Consider the following 16951-nt stretch of genomic DNA (forward strand, 5'->3'; position numbering starts at 1 on the left):
AACCTGTGATGGATGATTTGCTTCATTTGGTGATGTCTATTTCTAGTCTTTGTTTTCATTCAATAAAGTCTATTAGTTTTTTTTTAATGAGCTGGGCTAACTAGATAGGCTGCTCACAGGCTGTGTATTGCCAGCTATAAAAATGCCTTTGTGTTTTCTCTATCCAAAGATAGCTACTGAGTATGACATTTGCTGGTTGAAACTAAAAAAGTCCATAAGCTTCCTCTTTCTTGCTGACTCCATCAGTGATGGGGTGGCCATAGGGCAAGGATAATGGGGCAAGTATCCCAGGCCCCATCCTGCATGGGGCACTGCACATTGGAACCAAACTAGAGAATTCATTTATTTTTAAGCAATGAGGCAGAATCATGTCTAGACATTTTGTACACTGAATTAATTACTTAAAATGCAGAGAAATACTACAAAATAATCATGTGTATTTGAACCATTTAAGATATATTTGTACATGAAGTTGTTCAAATGCACATGAATATTTTGTGGTATTTCTTTGCAGCATTAAAGAGTTACCATACTGGCCACTGTCTGGTATTAAAGCGGCCTCCCACTGCTTTTGCCCTGGCTCTCACAATATGTAAGATTGGTTTTGTCGATAGAAAGGGGTATAGGAAAGGATTAGACAGGTTCAAAGGATCAGTAGCTACATTTTTCTCAAAGGGGTAACAAAAACTCAGGGAGGTTTATGGTGCTTTACACAACTAGATCCTGGTTTCCCACCTGACATTTAAGGTACTTGGCCAGGTCTTTCAGCAATATAGCAAATATATCATCATAACACTCCTATTTCCTGACTTTTGAGTGCTTAAATTGTTATGTACATAATATTCCGTTATGCAACACACCAGCAAAGTATGTGTTTGCACCCTCTTTTAATGGCTGGTCTGTAGAGGGCAGCAGCATGTTACTGCTGCTAGTTCAGTCACACTTGTAATGCGGATGACAGAGCTTTATTTGGAAAGTCAGGGGTTAAAACCCAGGTGATTACTTAGGTGGGGTGGCCTTACAATGCATGTAGAATTATTATTTAGATCTAAACCCTGGGTCTAAACCTGAATCTTAAGAATGAACTCATTTAGATGCAAACACCACAATGTGGGCCTCTCTCTAATTGAAATTCTTGCATGCTGCTTAGTAAAACAAACTTGTCACCAAAACCAGCTGCAGGGAATAAATCAGAGTTCCAGAGGGGAATTTTTATCACTAGTTATCCAATAAGAAAGAGGCAAAAGGCATATATGCTAAGCTATGAGCCTTCTTATAGCTAATGCAGGCACTGGCTAGTGCAGCACTGATGGTACAAGTAGTCAAAATACAGAATCAAGCATATGATAAACGTGTTCTAGTAAGGATCTATCAAATGCACTTAACAAGGTTTATACTTCTAATTTAGTTGTTATAACAGTTTCCAAGGCTGTGTTGGTTGTGGCTTATCTGACTTGGGAGTTCAGCGCTTTAAGGTCCTGACTCAGGAGAGCATCTTTTTTATTCAGGAAGGGTAACCACTCTCTGTTGAAATCAAGCTAAAATTTAGTGCATGCTAAATTTTAAGTTTGAGCTTAATTAATGCCCTAAATCAAGCTCTAGATGAAGTTAAAGATCAGAGAGTTTAAGTCCCTGAAATGTGCACATAACTTATGGCAATAGAAAAGATGCTTTTGTTTCTTGGCTGTTCATTTTTTCCAATAATACTAGCATCTCTGTCGTCTTGTGCTATCTCATTTTTATAGGTTTTGTAATTATTGGAGGAGAAAATGTGGGGAAATTAGACCTTGGAATCTTTATTGCTTCAGTTATTCCCGGAGGACCTGCAGACAGAGCTGGGCGCATCAAACCAGGTCACTGTCCCCAATTTTTAATTAGAATTGAGATGCTTTCATGGTTTATAATGAATCATTCTGACCTTATTTTTCCCCTTTTGATGTTTTTTGTCTTAATCCTATTTTAGGTGGAAGACTCATATCTGTGAATAATGTTAGTCTTGAGGGTGTTTCTTTTAATACTGCAGTTAAAATTATACAGAGTTCTCCTGATGAAGTGGAACTGATCATCTCTCAACCAAAAGGTACAATACAGTTTTGGGTGTCTTTATCCGCTGTAGGAGATTAGTTGGCTCAGGGCACTTGTAATGGGATATGTTAGAAGAGTTTTTCACACTAAACTGCAGTTTAAGTTGGTAAGTAGTAAGTACAAGTGACTCCTAAAAGCTACTATCTGTTGGCTGTTCAGCAGTCTCTGTGAAATGTATTGGTGCTTTCTGATACTAATCTTGTACCAGTGAAGTCAATGGAAATTGTCATGGGTAAGATCCAGAGCATGGAGTCATGGCATCTGGCCTGTGGGGCTAGAATTTGGCAGTGGCAATGCACAACAGTATCTCTCTCCAGATTTTTTTCAGCTGACAATGTTTGGTGTTGGTCTGTTTTTGCAGACATGTATGAGGAAGGAATAACGGAAGAGAAAAATCTATCAAGAAAAAGCAGCACCAGTGAGTCTGAGACAACTTGCATAGACAGTGGGAAAAAAAGAATACAAGGCTGCCATACAGGACCCTCCAAGGAAAAAGACATAAATATAGATGAACTTGAAAAGGTTCTTTCTTGGAGTTTAGCACCAGAATTGGTTAACAAGATTTCTGTTCTTTCAGTTGACCACATGGATGTGGAGGTAACTACTGTTTTAGTAGTACTTAGTAACAGTGGGTGCATCTACACATAGACAAATCCTACTGAGTATTAACGCACCACAGCAAAGGCATGCTAAGCACAGTTGAATTAGTCTACTGCGCATTAACATCACAAAAAAACTGTATGCCAGTGCTACTGCTCAGAAGTGCCAGTTACTACACATTCAGTTAGTACCTGTTGTTATAGGTACTAAAATGTGCTGTGACCATGGCGCATTAATGAACATGTAGATGTGTCCAGTATGTCGAATATGTACCTTTTGAAACGTCTGGCTATTAAGAATATAGAAAGTAACAAAGTGGAACAAAAATGTGCTGGGTGAGAAGGAAATCCCATGGAAATGGTGCTTAACAATTTTCAGTTGTTCTTTATTGATATTTTTAAATGGACTGTAATAATTTTGACCAGGCTTAGAGCCAGTCAAAATACAGGGGAAATGTTGAAAATAGTTTTTCTCTTTTTTTCCTGTGGAAATTCATGTTTTTGATGGAAAAATGTGGGTTCTCTCAATTGGTACTAATTTATTATTTCAAAAGTCTTATTGTTATGGACTATAATAATTTAAAAAATCTAATTGTCTGGGTTTTGAAAATCTTCCCAAGCTGTCCTCAGCTTATATGATGTAAATCAAATTCTGCTCCAATTTATACCTGAGTAGAAGTGATAGTAATCTGGATTTCCAGACTGGTATAAATGACAGCAGATTGGGCCTCTTAGAATTTCTCTCTCTTTCTGCACTGTCGTCTCATTAGCGTTTATATTTTCGAGACAGGGAGCTGACTTCTTTCACTCAATGCCTCCCGCTGAAGTCAATTCCAATGGAATCTACACCGTGGAGCTGGTTAAAGATGATGGGACTTTGGGAATCAGTGTGACTGCAAGTGTTATTTTTGATTTTACAATGCATTCATGAATACAATGCCCACATTACTAAGGAACATATGGGAAAGTGTATTACATGGGGTCCTAGAAGAAGACAGGCTGACAGCAAGGCCCAGTACTTCAAGGCCCAAACCCTCCTAAGTGATTGGCAAAGTGATTAGAAACTATGGGTTCTAATCATATGAACTTCCTTTCCCATGTTCAGAGGCAGCAGTGGAAATGCTGCCTGTTTATCTTGGTGAAATGATACCCCTCCACTGGGTCATGGGATCTATTTTGTCCATATAGTTTCACAGATTATTTCATTTACCATTAAAACACAGTTACTTCAGCTTTAAAACAAGGTGACAATACAGCAGAAAGTGAGGGCTTATCTGTTCCTTCGAAGTTGTTGGGAGGGTGAAGAGAGGCAGACAGAACAGACCTATAAGTGAGCTTGGGATTTGCCTGAGGCTGGGAACTAACTCTCCTATTCTTGCAAAAAAATGTTAGGGAAGTTCTACTGGCAACAAGTGTTCAGGACCAGGTCTGTACGTTTAATCTGAAGGACTAATAGCAATTTAATGCATTATCCAGATTTTGGAAAGTGGACTCTTAGCTACCTTTAACTACATTTATAGTAGCATGAGGGGGAATTCCAGAATGATTTAAAATATTTATATGCAGTCACATAGAAGCACTCAGAATTTTAGATAGAACAATAAAACATGGACAATTAAGACTGCCTTGCGACGTTCATTATACACTCATTATAGAACAAGAGTAGCAGCTGTTTTCAGTCTCCCCCCTACATTTTTAAAAGGTAATTTCTGATGTAGTTGCTGATTTGTGACGAACTCTTCAGAATTTACATGGCAACACCCATTTTTGCTTTGATTTTTATTGAAGGAGGGACATGTAGTGCTGCAAGACTCCTCTAAGATATGGGTATGTATTTTCCAGGGTGGAATTAACACTAGTGTGCGTCATGGTGGGATATATGTGAAGTCGGTTATCCCTAAAGGACCAGCTGATAAGGATGGACAAATAAAAATAGGTAGGACATTTGCAAATACAGTTCTGTGCTGGGGAAGCAAAATGTTTGGGGTTGAACTCTATTCACAGATATCTGAAATGTGGTACATGAAAGGGTTGAGGGGCAGACAGTGATTGTCTTCTGCTGTCTGTGACAGAATATGCAGCCTTTCAGTCTACTGATTACTGTAGGGGTTCTCAGTAATGATGCCATGACACCTTGGGGAACTGTTGTACCCTTTTAAGGGTGTTGAGTGGTGCCGTTCAGTATTTGCATTGATAGGTGTGCTAAAACCTAGGCATGGTTCATAATATAAACCCAGAAATTTCAAATAGGAAGCTATAGGGTCAAAAACATTCTGACCTGTTGTGATCTTTATGAGTTTTTTGCAACAGAATCATAGAAAATTATGGTTGGAAAGGACCTCAGGAGGTCATCTAGTCCAAACTCCTGCTCAAAGCTAGGACCAAGTACATTATCCCAGCAAAAGCTTGGTCTAGCCGTGTCTTAAAAACCTCTGAGGATGGAGATTCCACAGCCCTTCTGGGTAACCTGTTCCAGTGCTTCACTACCCTCCTCTTGAGAAAGTTTTTCCTAAAACCTAAACTAAATGTCCCTTGCTGCAACTTGAGACCATTGGATTCAAATCCAAATTGGACTCTCTCTAATTTGTCTATATTCTTTCTGTAGCGGGGGGTGTGGGACACAACTGGACACAGTACTCCAGATGTGGCCTCACCAATGCTGAATAGAGGGGAAGAATCACTTCCCTTCATCTGCTGACAGTGCTTCTATTAATGCAGCCCTGTATGCCATTAGCCTTCTTTGCAACAAGGGCATACTGCTGGCTCATATTCAGGTTACTGACCACTGTAACCCCCAGGTCCTCTTTTGCAAAGCTCCTGCTTAGCCAGTTGGTCCCATGCCTGTAGTGGGATTGTTCTGTCCTAAGTGCAGGACTTTGCACTTGACCTTGTTGAACCTCATGAGATTTCTTTTGGCCCAATCCTCCAATTTGTCTAGGTCACTCTGAAACCTAGCTGTACCCTCCAGCACATCTACTGCACCCTACAGCTTTGTGTCATCTGCAAACTTGCTGAGGGTGCACTCCATTCCATCTTCCAGGTTATTGATGAAGATATTGAACAAAACTTGTCCCAGGACCAACCTCTTAGACACTCCACTTGATGCCGGTTTTCAGCTAGACACTGAGCCATTGATTTTTACTATATGAGCCTGACAATCCAGCCACTTTTCTATCCATCTTATGGTTCATTTATCCAACCTGTACTTCCTTAGCTTGCTTGCAAAAATGTTGTGGGAAACCCTGTCAAAAGCTTTGCTAAAGTCAAGGTATATTGCATCCACTACTCTTCCTGCATCCACAGACCCAGTCATCTTATCATAGAAGGCAATCAGGTTAGTTAGGCATAACTTGCCCTTGGTGAATCTGTGCTGACCAATCACCTTCTTCTCCTCCAAATGCTTTAAAAAGATTCCTTACGGACATGCTCCATGATTTTTCTGGGGACTGAGGTGAGGCTGACCAGTCTGTAGTTCCCCACAAACTCCTTGTTCACTTTCTTAAAGATGGGCACTACATTTGCCCTTTTCTAATCATCTGGAACTTTTCCCAGTTGCCACAAGTTTTCAAAGATAATGGCTAGGGGCTCTGCAATCACATTGGCCAACTCCCTTAGCACCCACAGGTGCATCGTGTTTTGCCCCATAGACTTGTACATGTCAATCTTTTCTAAATAGTCCCTAACCTGTTCTTCCGGTACTGTCGGCTGCTAACCTCCCCCCCAAACTGTGCCACCAGGTGCAGTAGTCTGGGACCTGACCTTGCCTATAAAGACTGAGGTGAAAAAAGGCATTGAGTACTTCACTTTTCCACGTCATCTGTCACTAGGTTGCTTTGCATTTGGCTAAATGCTACCGCCCTCCTTGGTGTTCGAATTGGGGGGTACATAAACTAAAAAAGGTTGAAAACCCCTGTCGTAGGGGATCCTGCCCATCAATTCGCTGACTGAGTTAAAAGTCTGCTTTTCTGAAGTTGAGGGTCCATACTCTGCTGCTCTCCTTCCTTTCTTTCTTCAAGATCATGAACTCAATCATCCCGTGGTCGCTGCTGCCCAAGTTGCTATCCACTACTACATTTCCTATCAATTCTTCCCTGTTTGTAAATCATGGTCAAGAAGAACATGGCCTGTAGTTGACCTCTCCAACACTTGTGCCAGGAAGTTGTCCCCAACCCCCTCCAGAAACTTCCTGGATTTCCTGTGCACTGTTGTATTGCCCTCCAAATAGATGTTACGGTGATTGAAGTCCCCTAATTAGAACCAGGGCCTCTGATTGAGAAACTTCTGCTAGCTGTTTGAAGAAAGCCTCACCTATCTCACCCTCATTGTCTGGTGATCTATAGCAGATGCCCACTACAACATCATCTTTGCTCTTCTTACCTCTGACCCGAACCCAGAGACTTTAAACAAGCCTGTCTCCAGTTTCATACTGGAGCTCTGAGCAATCATACAGCTCTTTTACATACAGAGCAACTTCTCCTCTTCTCCCCGGCCCATCCTTCCTGAACAGTTTATACCCATCCATGGCAGTGCTCCAGTCATGTGAGCTATCTCACCAAGTCTCTGGTATTCCAGTAACATCATAGTTCTGTCATCGGGTGTGGGCATCTAATTCTTCCTGGTTGTTTCCCAGGATATTTGCGTTCATGTGCAGACCCCTGGGGTAACTAACTGATAGCCCTACTTTCTCAGGAGAATGAGAATGTGTCCCCTGTTGCCCCCTCCTGCTTGTGCTTCCTCCAGGTCACCCACTTCCCCATTTACCTTAGAGCTTTGGTCTGCATCCCCCGGTTAACCTAGGTTAAAGCCCTCCTCACTATATTAGCGATCCTGTCTGCAAAGTTGGTCTTTCCTTTTTTTGTCAGGTGGATCCCATCTCTTCCTAGCAATCCTTCTTCATGGAACAACATCCTGTGTTTGAAGAAGCCAAAGTGCTGCTGGCAACACCATCTGTGAAGCCATGAATTGATCTTCAGGATGTATGCACTTCTACCTGGGCCCTTTCCCTTGACAGGAAAGATTGAGGAGAACATCAGCTGAGTCCTTGTCCCCTTCATCATTGCACCCAGAGCTCTAGTCACTTTTGATTTGCTAAGGGTCACCCCTGGCAGTATCATTGGCACCCACACAAATGAGCAGCCTGGGGTAGTAGTCAGAGGGCCAGATGAGTCTCAGTAATCCTTCTATGACATTTTGGATATGGGCTCCAGGCAAGCAGCAGATCTCCTGAGGCAACAGGTCAGGCCAGCAGATGGATGCTCTGTCCTTCACAGAAGGGAGTCTCCAACCACCACCACCCATTGCTTCCTCTTGGTGGTAGTGGTCTTTACCATCCCAACCATGGGGATGCCTCACCTGACCTCCAATGCAACATGTTCCTTCTCCTCTGTTGCAAGAGCTCCATATCTGTTCTCCAGGAAAACTGCTTCAGGTGAGATGAAGATTTCTGCTTGATGTCAGAGGTCACAAAGTTCCAGCTTCCACCTTCCTGGGAATCCATGTCCTTTTCCTTTTCTAGTGCTGCCTCTGGCAGTCCTTCCTCCAGAGTCTGAGAAGTCCACTTCAGCACTGAATTGATGAAGTCCTCATGGCAGAGGATGCTTCAGAGCCTTGCTATCTCCTCCTGTATGTCTATTGCCTGCTTCTTAAGGGACAGCTCCAGGACACACCACTCACACTGCAGGTACTCCCTCATCTGGCTCTCAGTGGAAGGAGCTTGAAAGCCACTGTCTCCACAGCACCAAACCAGGACCTGGGGGAAGCCTCAACAGTTCATGGTCCTGCCTGGACAGACATCTCACAGGTACAAGCAGAGGAAGAGCTGCCAGAGGTGGTGGCTCTGTCATTGTGACACACAGCCCACCCAACAAACACTCAGCAAGCCAAGCACACAGGCAGCCCTAGCTCACTTACCTTCCTGGAGCAGGATCTGGTGCCTGGTTCCTCTTCCTCTTCCTTCTTTTGCTCCCAGCAAAGTGCTTGCAAACTGCTGTGTTTCTTGTTCCTGTTTCAGAATTTGTCTGTAGATAAAAAATGAATGAAAGCTAAGAGCTGGCATTTATTGAATTTACCCACACCTCCCATTGCTTAAAACAGGAGTCCCAAGCAAATCTAGGTCTGTATGTCCTTCATAGCCACAGATATGGCCAGAGAGTCTCCAGTGTCTTCAAGGAGTTTGCTGATGAACATCTTTTGTGGTAACTAACATCATCACATTTTTTACAGGGTATCTTAGAACAGGGGATATATAGTAGGGCTGTGTGAAGCTTCGGTCCCTGATTCAATTTGGTGGAGATTTGGCTTGATTCAGTGGCTGAATATTTTAATCCAAATTGAATCAGAGGACCCTTTAATCTCACCGAATTTAATTGGAACCCTCCAAATGGATTCAGAGAGATTCAGAAACATTTGGACATAGAGAAATGTTAAATGTTTTTTCTACATAGCTCTAGGTACCAGGGGCTCATGAACACTGTGGTGCTGAGGCACATGGAGTGTCCCACAGGAACATGGGGGTCTCTTCAGTGCACTCGGCAGTAGACCCAGAAGTGAAGCACTTCCAGTCCAATTCCAGGTTTGCCAGGGAGCACGTGTGGTGGCGGAGGGGCCCTGAGCACCCCCACCCCAGCTCAGTGACTGGTTCCTTCCTCGGTCTGGGGTGGGGCACCTGGGGTCCTCCTGTGGTTGATTACCAAGCTGGGGAGGCATGGTGGGGGAGGCCCAGTGCACTCCCTGGCAGACCCAGAAGTGAACCAGAAGTACTTCCAGTTCACTTCTGGGTTCACCGCCGAGCACTGCCCTCCCACTCCCCCCCCCCACACTCCTGTGGGACGGTCCATGCACCCCAGCATTGCAGCCATCATGACCTGCGCCTGCTACTTCAAGGTATGTAGAAAATTTTTTTAAAGCTGTGTATATGCCCATATTGTTGATTCTCCGAATCAGCATCGAATCTTAAGATTCAGATTCAGCCAAATTGAATCAGGGACAGTGATCTGAATCAATGAATTGAATCACTACCCCTGATTAGGGCCGAATCCAAATCTGAATCATATAGAGCCCGCTTTGCACACCACTAATATATAGGAATATGGCAAATGCAGAAGTAATGGCATTTGACTAGAAAGCCATATACTTGCTTTTAAGGCAGCCACTGAAAGTTACAAAATGCAACCACAGTCGAGAAGTGTGGGTAGCTTCAAGAGCACAGAATTTATCCCCATATGGACTGAGCACCACGTGACTGACTTGCTTCATTTGTTGTCTGCCTCAGGTGATCGCTTGCTAGAAGTGGATGGGATCAGCTTATGTGGCATTACACACAAGCAGGCTGTGGAATATCTTAAGAAAGCTGGCCAGGTTTGTATAAGGCAGAACTGAGTGGGGCTACTTATTTGGAGAAATTTGCAGCAGAACAGAGCTGAGAGGGATTTTTCTGTTCTCTTGTTTGAAGAGAAGTACAAAACGGATGCAGACTGTGCAGCTTTTGAATGAATCTTCTCCACCCTGCTTTCAGGTTGCAAAGCTGGTTCTAGAAAGGGGCCATCATGATTTAGCAGAGAGATACCCAGCTGCTAACGACAGAAAGGAAGGAAAATGTCCAGTCACCTCCTTGGCTGCTTCCTCATCAGATGATCCTAAGGGCTACCCGTTTGCAACAGATGGTGAGAGATAACAAAGAGAACCCAAGAGAAAATCTCTTATTGTGCTTACTACATTTTCTATGAAATGAATGAATGAAAACAATCACATAATATTTCCACAGTTCACAAAGAAAATCTAAATACTGAATAAGAAGAGTAATAAAAGATGTCAGTGACATAATTTAAAATTGATTTTGTATAATATTTCCAAAGCATTTGGAGATGCATTTAATATTACAGCTGCTGATTGAGATACCACATTTATTCCATTGTAACCCTGTTAAAATTAATGAAATTGCTTGTGACATCAGCAAGAGTAAAACTGGATCTATTTGTTATTTTAGTGGGATAAAAAAATGAGCAGCACTTTTTGCTTTTTTGACTGATGGTTGTACTGCAGATATGCAGTCACTGGTTGACAGACAAATAATAACGTCCTCTCCATGAATGCACAGGTCAAGAAAGAGCAGTCAGTCCCTTCCTCTCCCTCACAGCATACTTATGCAGTTGACAGCCAGGTTGCTTGGGCTTATGTTCTGAGATCCCAAGTGTAGAGTGGCTCATCTGAGGGTGCTAGGCATGCCTATGGGACAGTGCTGTGGGTGGGGAATAAGATGCACTTAGTCCACGTGCAGATCCCTGCTGCTGAGTGCTGTCACCACACTTCCATGAAGGTGAAGTAGGTCCTGCTTCTTACTGTGCTGCTTTTGGCTCCCCCAGAAACATCCATAAACTCTTGAGTTATACCTGTGTGAAAGGTACCTAAACTAGACTTAATAAATATGCAATAGAATATTGCTGAGTTCTTCTGAGTATTCAGAGGCAGTCACAAAAAAGACCCCCATCCTGCCTTCACTTGACTCCCCCTCAGCTGGCTTGTAACTAATTGGGAGTCACTACACCTATGGACACAGAAGGTGGAATAGAATCCAGCTCAGTTCCTCTCAACCAAATGAATGCCTCAGGGTGAAGGGGCAATAAAAACAATCAAAGCCTTTATTTTTTTTTTCTCCTTAATTTCAGCAGACCTGACTCTGTGACACACAGAGGAGATCTGCTGAACAGTAGTGATGCATAGGGGGTGCACGGTGGAATCGGCCGCAGGGAGACCCGTGCAGGGGGATCGCAGTGGGGACACGTGCCCCTCCTACTAAAGCGGCACTAGTCAGCCATGCTGCTGAATAAGAGAGGGTCATTTTTATGAAGGTGCTTTTCAGAGTCGACTGCCACTTTAGGGGGGTACAAGCCATGGAACCTGATCATTTTCCTGCCTGCTTTTTGAGCAGATAATACATTTGAAGTCAAACTGATAAAGAATTCTGGAGGCCTTGGCTTCAGTTTTCTGCAGATGAAAAGAGATGCTTGCAAACACCTTGGAGGAAATATTGTGAGGATCAAAAGACTGTTTCCTGGGCAGCCAGCTGAAGAGAATGGAGAAATTGAAGCTGGAGATGTCATTTTAGCTGTGAATGGGAAACCTATTCAAGGACTCTCATATCAGGTACCAGGCAGCACCCTGAATGGGCCTCCTGCTATGTAACATGTTAATTAAGTTTAAATGAACCCAACCTACTTTACTGTTGCTTAAAAGGCTCACTCTTGTACTGAATTCAGATAAAACTATTATGTAGAATTTCCTTCACTATTTAGTTACCTTGCTGTCTGCTCTTAACACTAAAAAGATCTATTGGCTGACATGTGCCAGTTACTTAATTCACTATCATCTGTCTTGTTTTAAATAAATCAGCAGACATACTTTTCCCTTCAGTCCATGTATGTTCTCAAATGTCATATGAAATGTGCCATGCCAGATTCCAATTTCTGTTATGCTAGGGTAAAACTGGAGAAACTCCACTGACTTGAATGGAGTAACTCCATTTTTACACCGGTGTAACTGAAATCTGGATCTAGCCCTATATTTTGCTGTTTAGTTTTCAGTTATTAACTTTTCTCTTTATGAAGTCTCCTAAAAGATACTATCTATGAAGGCAGCCATTATTATTGAGGATGCCTGTTACAGACTGGGGTGACAGACAATGTTATAAACTCTCCTGTTGACAGCGTGCAACGGTAGTTAGTCATACTAGGGCTAGGTAGTGAGATCTGGCTTCTATTCCTAATTCTATATATGACTTCTGGCAAATCATTTAAATTGGCTGTGCCAATCCCCATCGGTAAAATGGGGAATGAATCCAATAAAGGACTTAGACATTTAAAAAATAAGTTTTGTGAAACCTAATTTATGGGCATTTGGTCCTTGCAGTAAGATCCAAAACCCTGTGTTAGGCACCCAGACTCACTATCCTGTGCATGGAGAGACATAAGCACCCAGAACAGTATCCAAAACAGCCGGGAGGGAAACTCTGAGGGCAGGGAAGGTTTTAAGTTCCATCTCCCAGATGTCTTTCATGGGGGTACAGGGAGGCAGCATAGTTCAACTGGGACTCACAATCCAGAGCCTGTTCATGAAGAGGGATGCCTTTGCTTTTTCTTTCAAAGAACTGAGCAGAACTCACGTTTTTGTATCAGAATGATGATGGAGTGCTTCTCTCCTTTTATCCAACAGCTCAGTGGGTGGGTACAGCTCTCACTCCGGTTCAGTTCCCTCCTCAGCCTGGGTAAGGATAAATCAGGCTTCTGCTCTTCCGTCTCAAGACTGCATCTGTATTTTTCATAAACGGGCATTGGACAAAATATGGAAACAGTTCTGGAAGTAGAAACCAGAACCCAAGTTCACCCCATTCCAGGCAGTTGCCCACATTACTGGCTTACAGAGCCATGCATGTGCTCTCGAGCCCCACGACTTCCATTTATTTCTGTACAACTCCAGTCAAAGGGGTGGAGAGTGTCAAACTGGAACAGTGTGGTGGTTTGGGGACTCTCCTGGTGTGAAGACATTGGTCTGACCTCCCTGAAGATGAGCCTTGGTCTCCCACTTCCTGCCAGAGCATCCTAACCCATAGGGGGCACTATCAACCTCCTGCTTCACATATATTTTGGAAGAAAGCCATCATCCCTGAATTTTTGTAGGGAGCCCAATCCTAATGATGCTTCAGGCATGTTCTAAGAATGCTTCCTGGCTTGAGCCCCTCAGGGGACGCAGACAGAGGAACAGCTACAGCTTAGGTGTATGGATGGTGCCAAACTGCTCAGCCCTGTCAAAAGTGAGGTGCCTCCAGGATTGCAAGAAATAGGACTTTCAGGCACTGGGATTCTTGGCAGTTTAAGACTATCGCACCTCTGGAATTTATGCACCTCCAAGATCAGGCAGCAGCTGTATGGGGCTTTCCAGGGTTGCAGCTCTGGATATAGACACCCAAATATCTTAATGTTAAAAGCTTCATTGGATCAGGCATCATATACCTACTTTGAGTAACTATGACAGAAAGTGCTTTACAGGTTGGGCTGACTACCATAAAATATGATTTTTTAATGCTCTGACAGAGTTTCCCCAAGGCAACAAGTCTCACTGATTCCTAGATAAAATCTAATCTAGCAATATTGTCCCATGTCTGTATTTCCTGTTTCTAGTAGAAAGCTAGAATTGCCAAATAGCTCTATGGAGGGGGCTCTTTCCACTGCATCTCCAGTCTAAGCAGCAGCAAGGAGGGCTGGGAATCCCATGGGAAAGCCTGATCAGATAGGATTTCACAAACATTTCTTCTGCCTGGGTTCTTGTTCCAGCTCCTAACCACGTGAGATTTGTCCATCCTTAATTTATGGTGATGTAAGCCACACTGTAATACTACACAGGCCTCCAACATGTAACCGGAAGCAGAAATATAATACTAGGCCTACCTGCTGTCTTTGTGAGAAGGATGCCAGAGAATATTTGCTAGATAGTGCATAAAGATGTGGTTAAAAAGTGACATGCTGGTTCATTCCCTCAGTATGCTGTGTGCACATCACATCTGGGAAATGAAATCACAAGCACTGTCCATACATCCAGGCAGGGACAAGTCCTCCTAGCCATGAAAGCAACACAAGGGGATCCAAACCCATGCATTCAGTGCAGTTCCTTTGTATGGGGAGGGTTAGAATACAGAGATTTTACCCCCAAGGCACCAAGGATTGCTGCTGCATAGAAGCCCCTCCCCCCCCCAGCAGGCCCACAGACCATAATTAGTAGATCTGAGAATCCAGAGGCTTTCTATTGAAAATATACTTGTAGAAATGATTGTAGTTGGCCCTGGAGAACTGCAGGTACACTCTATGCTGTGCTCTTAATGTTGTCAGAGAAGATACCCTTCCCTCCCAGCTCCCTTATCTTGTTTCTTTGTGTGCAGCCAATATATTCAGTCTGTGCATGTGGAGTGAAGTTTGGTCTTTAAGGGCTTCATCTCAAAGAAGGTACCAAACAGAGTTAAAACTGGTGCCCTAAAATATCTATTTTTCAACAAGGTAAGGGCTCCATCCAGCACTGGAATGAAAAGCAAAGTGCCAGTAAATAAATGCTCCTAATAGACAAATTCCTAGGTGGTGAAAAATCAACATACTTCTTCTGTACTTTATGGAGCTATACTGATTTACATGAGTTGATGATTTGTCTCACTTACATAGGACTTTAGCTTGTTCCTCCTCAGCTGTTTTTCTCAAAAAATATATCTTACAAATATTGATCCAAGGCTATATATGGATTGTTGGAATGGAAGCTAGATTAATAACTGCAAACATTGTTTTGTTGTTAAAAAGTCCAATACTGCTTTCAGATGCACATTATTGAACAGTGATTGTTGGCCTTGATATGCTGATGAAAGGTCCAGGCATGAAGGAATTATCAAACGCAATTAATATGTTTTCACTCTTAAGGGAGTAATCTCTTTTAAGAGAAGGGAGATATGTTGTAACTTGGGACCTGTGCATTATACAACAAGGCTAATATAATTTCTTCCTGCCTAGGATGTTCTCCACTTGCTAAGAGGTGCTCCTCCACAAGTCACACTTCTTCTCTGCAGACCACCTAAAGGTGTCCTTCCAGAAATAGACCAGAGTGCATTGGTAAGACAAGACCTGTTAATACAATACTTGCATTTGTAGTCCTGGAAACTGTCACAAAGGCAGCTATGGCATATTATTCTACCCCCCACCAACTCTCCAACTACAACCTTGCCACCTCCAGAGTTCAACAGCAGCTCTCTTACAAGCCAGAATAGTGAAATATTAAGCAGACCTGCCTCACTATTTGTCCCAGTAGGTCATTATTATGAAACTGCAACATCTGCATCTTTAATGTGTAGCTGGTATTAACCAGTGTGACATGCAGATTATGCTTATGGCCCAGGACTATGGGGTTCCCTCCTAGGTCCCAGAGTACAGATTTTCTGTCCAGTTTTCTAGATGCTAACTTGGAGTTTTCAGTAGACTTGACTGCTCCTGGGACTGGGAGGGGATACAAAACATTTAATATCTAAGGTGCTGGTTAGTGCTTCATGAGATGAAGTAGTGATTTCAGTTCAGTTTCTGTATGCCAACCTTTGTTAATGGCGCTGGTTAACAGGATTAGCCTACAGACCAAAGATAGAATGGGCTGAGGAATCATCGAATCATAAGAAATTAGGGTTGGAAGGGACCTCAGAAAGTCAACTAGTCCAACCCCTGCTCAAAGCAGGACCATCCTCAACTAGATCAATCTAGCCAAAGCTTTGTCTAGCTGAGCCTTGAAAACCTCCAAGGAAGGAGCTTCTACCACCTCTCTGGATAACCTGTTCCAGTGTTTTACTACCTTTCTAGTGAGAAAATTATTCTGAATATCTAACCTAAACTTCCCTTGCTGCAACTTGAGACTGTTGCTCTTTGTTCTGTCACCTGCCACCACTGAGAACAGTCTAGCTCCATCCTTTTTTGAACCCCCTTCAAGTAGTTTGAAGACTGATAGTAAGTCCCCTCTCAGTCTTCTCTTCTCTAGACTAAATAAGCCTAGTTCCCTTAGTCCTTCCTCATAAGTCATGCCCCCCAGCCCACTGACCATTTTTGTTGTCCTACATTGAACTGTCTTCAATTTGTTCACATCCTTTCTGTAGTGGGGGGCCCAAAACTGGACACAGTACTCCAGATGTGGCCTTACCAGTGTTGAATAGAGGGGAATAATCACTTCCCTTGATCTGCTGGCAACACACCTGTCACAGAAAGCCACCTTGGTTTCTCCCCAAAATCTCTGCCCTGTGACAATGTGATTAAGATGGGCCCAACACAGAGGATTCACACCTCAGCCTGTCTCTTTAGGTAACCTGAGCTGGCTGCATTCCTGAGGGAGGGAGGAAACCTGCTCCCTCTGCCCACGTGACTGGCATCAGTTACCTGGGTGAGGGGCATCTACCTGGTGGGGTGGAATCTGCTCGGTAACTGGTGATGTATTTCAAATCGGTTGGTGGACAGCCAACTGGAGCTGGCCTCCACTGGACCAGGTGAATAAAGTCACAGGGGCTATATAAGTTAGGACTGCCCAGGAGGAAGGGGCAGCAGCCATGTGGGGGACTCAGGGGTGCTTTACCATCCGAAACTGGCTCTCTCCTTCATAACTCATGAGCAAGGAACTGCCTGCCTCCAGAGGGGAAACTTCACCGGCCTTTGGAAGATGCTTGTGAGTAAGCTACTCGAGATCTGATTAGATATCTAGCTGGCAGTAAC

General features: G+C 43.3%; 1 protein-coding gene across 1 annotated transcript in view; it reads left to right on the forward strand.

Annotated features, from left to right (window-relative positions):
* FRMPD2 (FERM and PDZ domain containing 2) overlaps window positions 1-16951 on the forward strand; it is a 131448-nt gene that overhangs the window by 54790 nt on the left and 59707 nt on the right. The window contains exons 19-27 of the mRNA XM_019555523.1: window positions 1746-1853; window positions 1964-2080; window positions 2447-2707; window positions 3455-3579; window positions 4527-4620; window positions 9955-10040; window positions 10198-10345; window positions 11611-11825; window positions 15224-15322. Of these exons, the coding sequence (XP_019411068.1) occupies window positions 1746-1853; window positions 1964-2080; window positions 2447-2707; window positions 3455-3579; window positions 4527-4620; window positions 9955-10040; window positions 10198-10345; window positions 11611-11825; window positions 15224-15322 (1253 nt within the window). The remainder of the gene's footprint in view (window positions 1-1745; window positions 1854-1963; window positions 2081-2446; window positions 2708-3454; window positions 3580-4526; window positions 4621-9954; window positions 10041-10197; window positions 10346-11610; window positions 11826-15223; window positions 15323-16951) is intronic.

Source organism: Crocodylus porosus, unplaced genomic scaffold, assembly GCF_001723895.1.
Source record: "Crocodylus porosus isolate Cpor-Errol unplaced genomic scaffold, CroPor_comp1, whole genome shotgun sequence".
Taxonomy (NCBI): Eukaryota; Metazoa; Chordata; order Crocodylia; family Crocodylidae; genus Crocodylus; species Crocodylus porosus.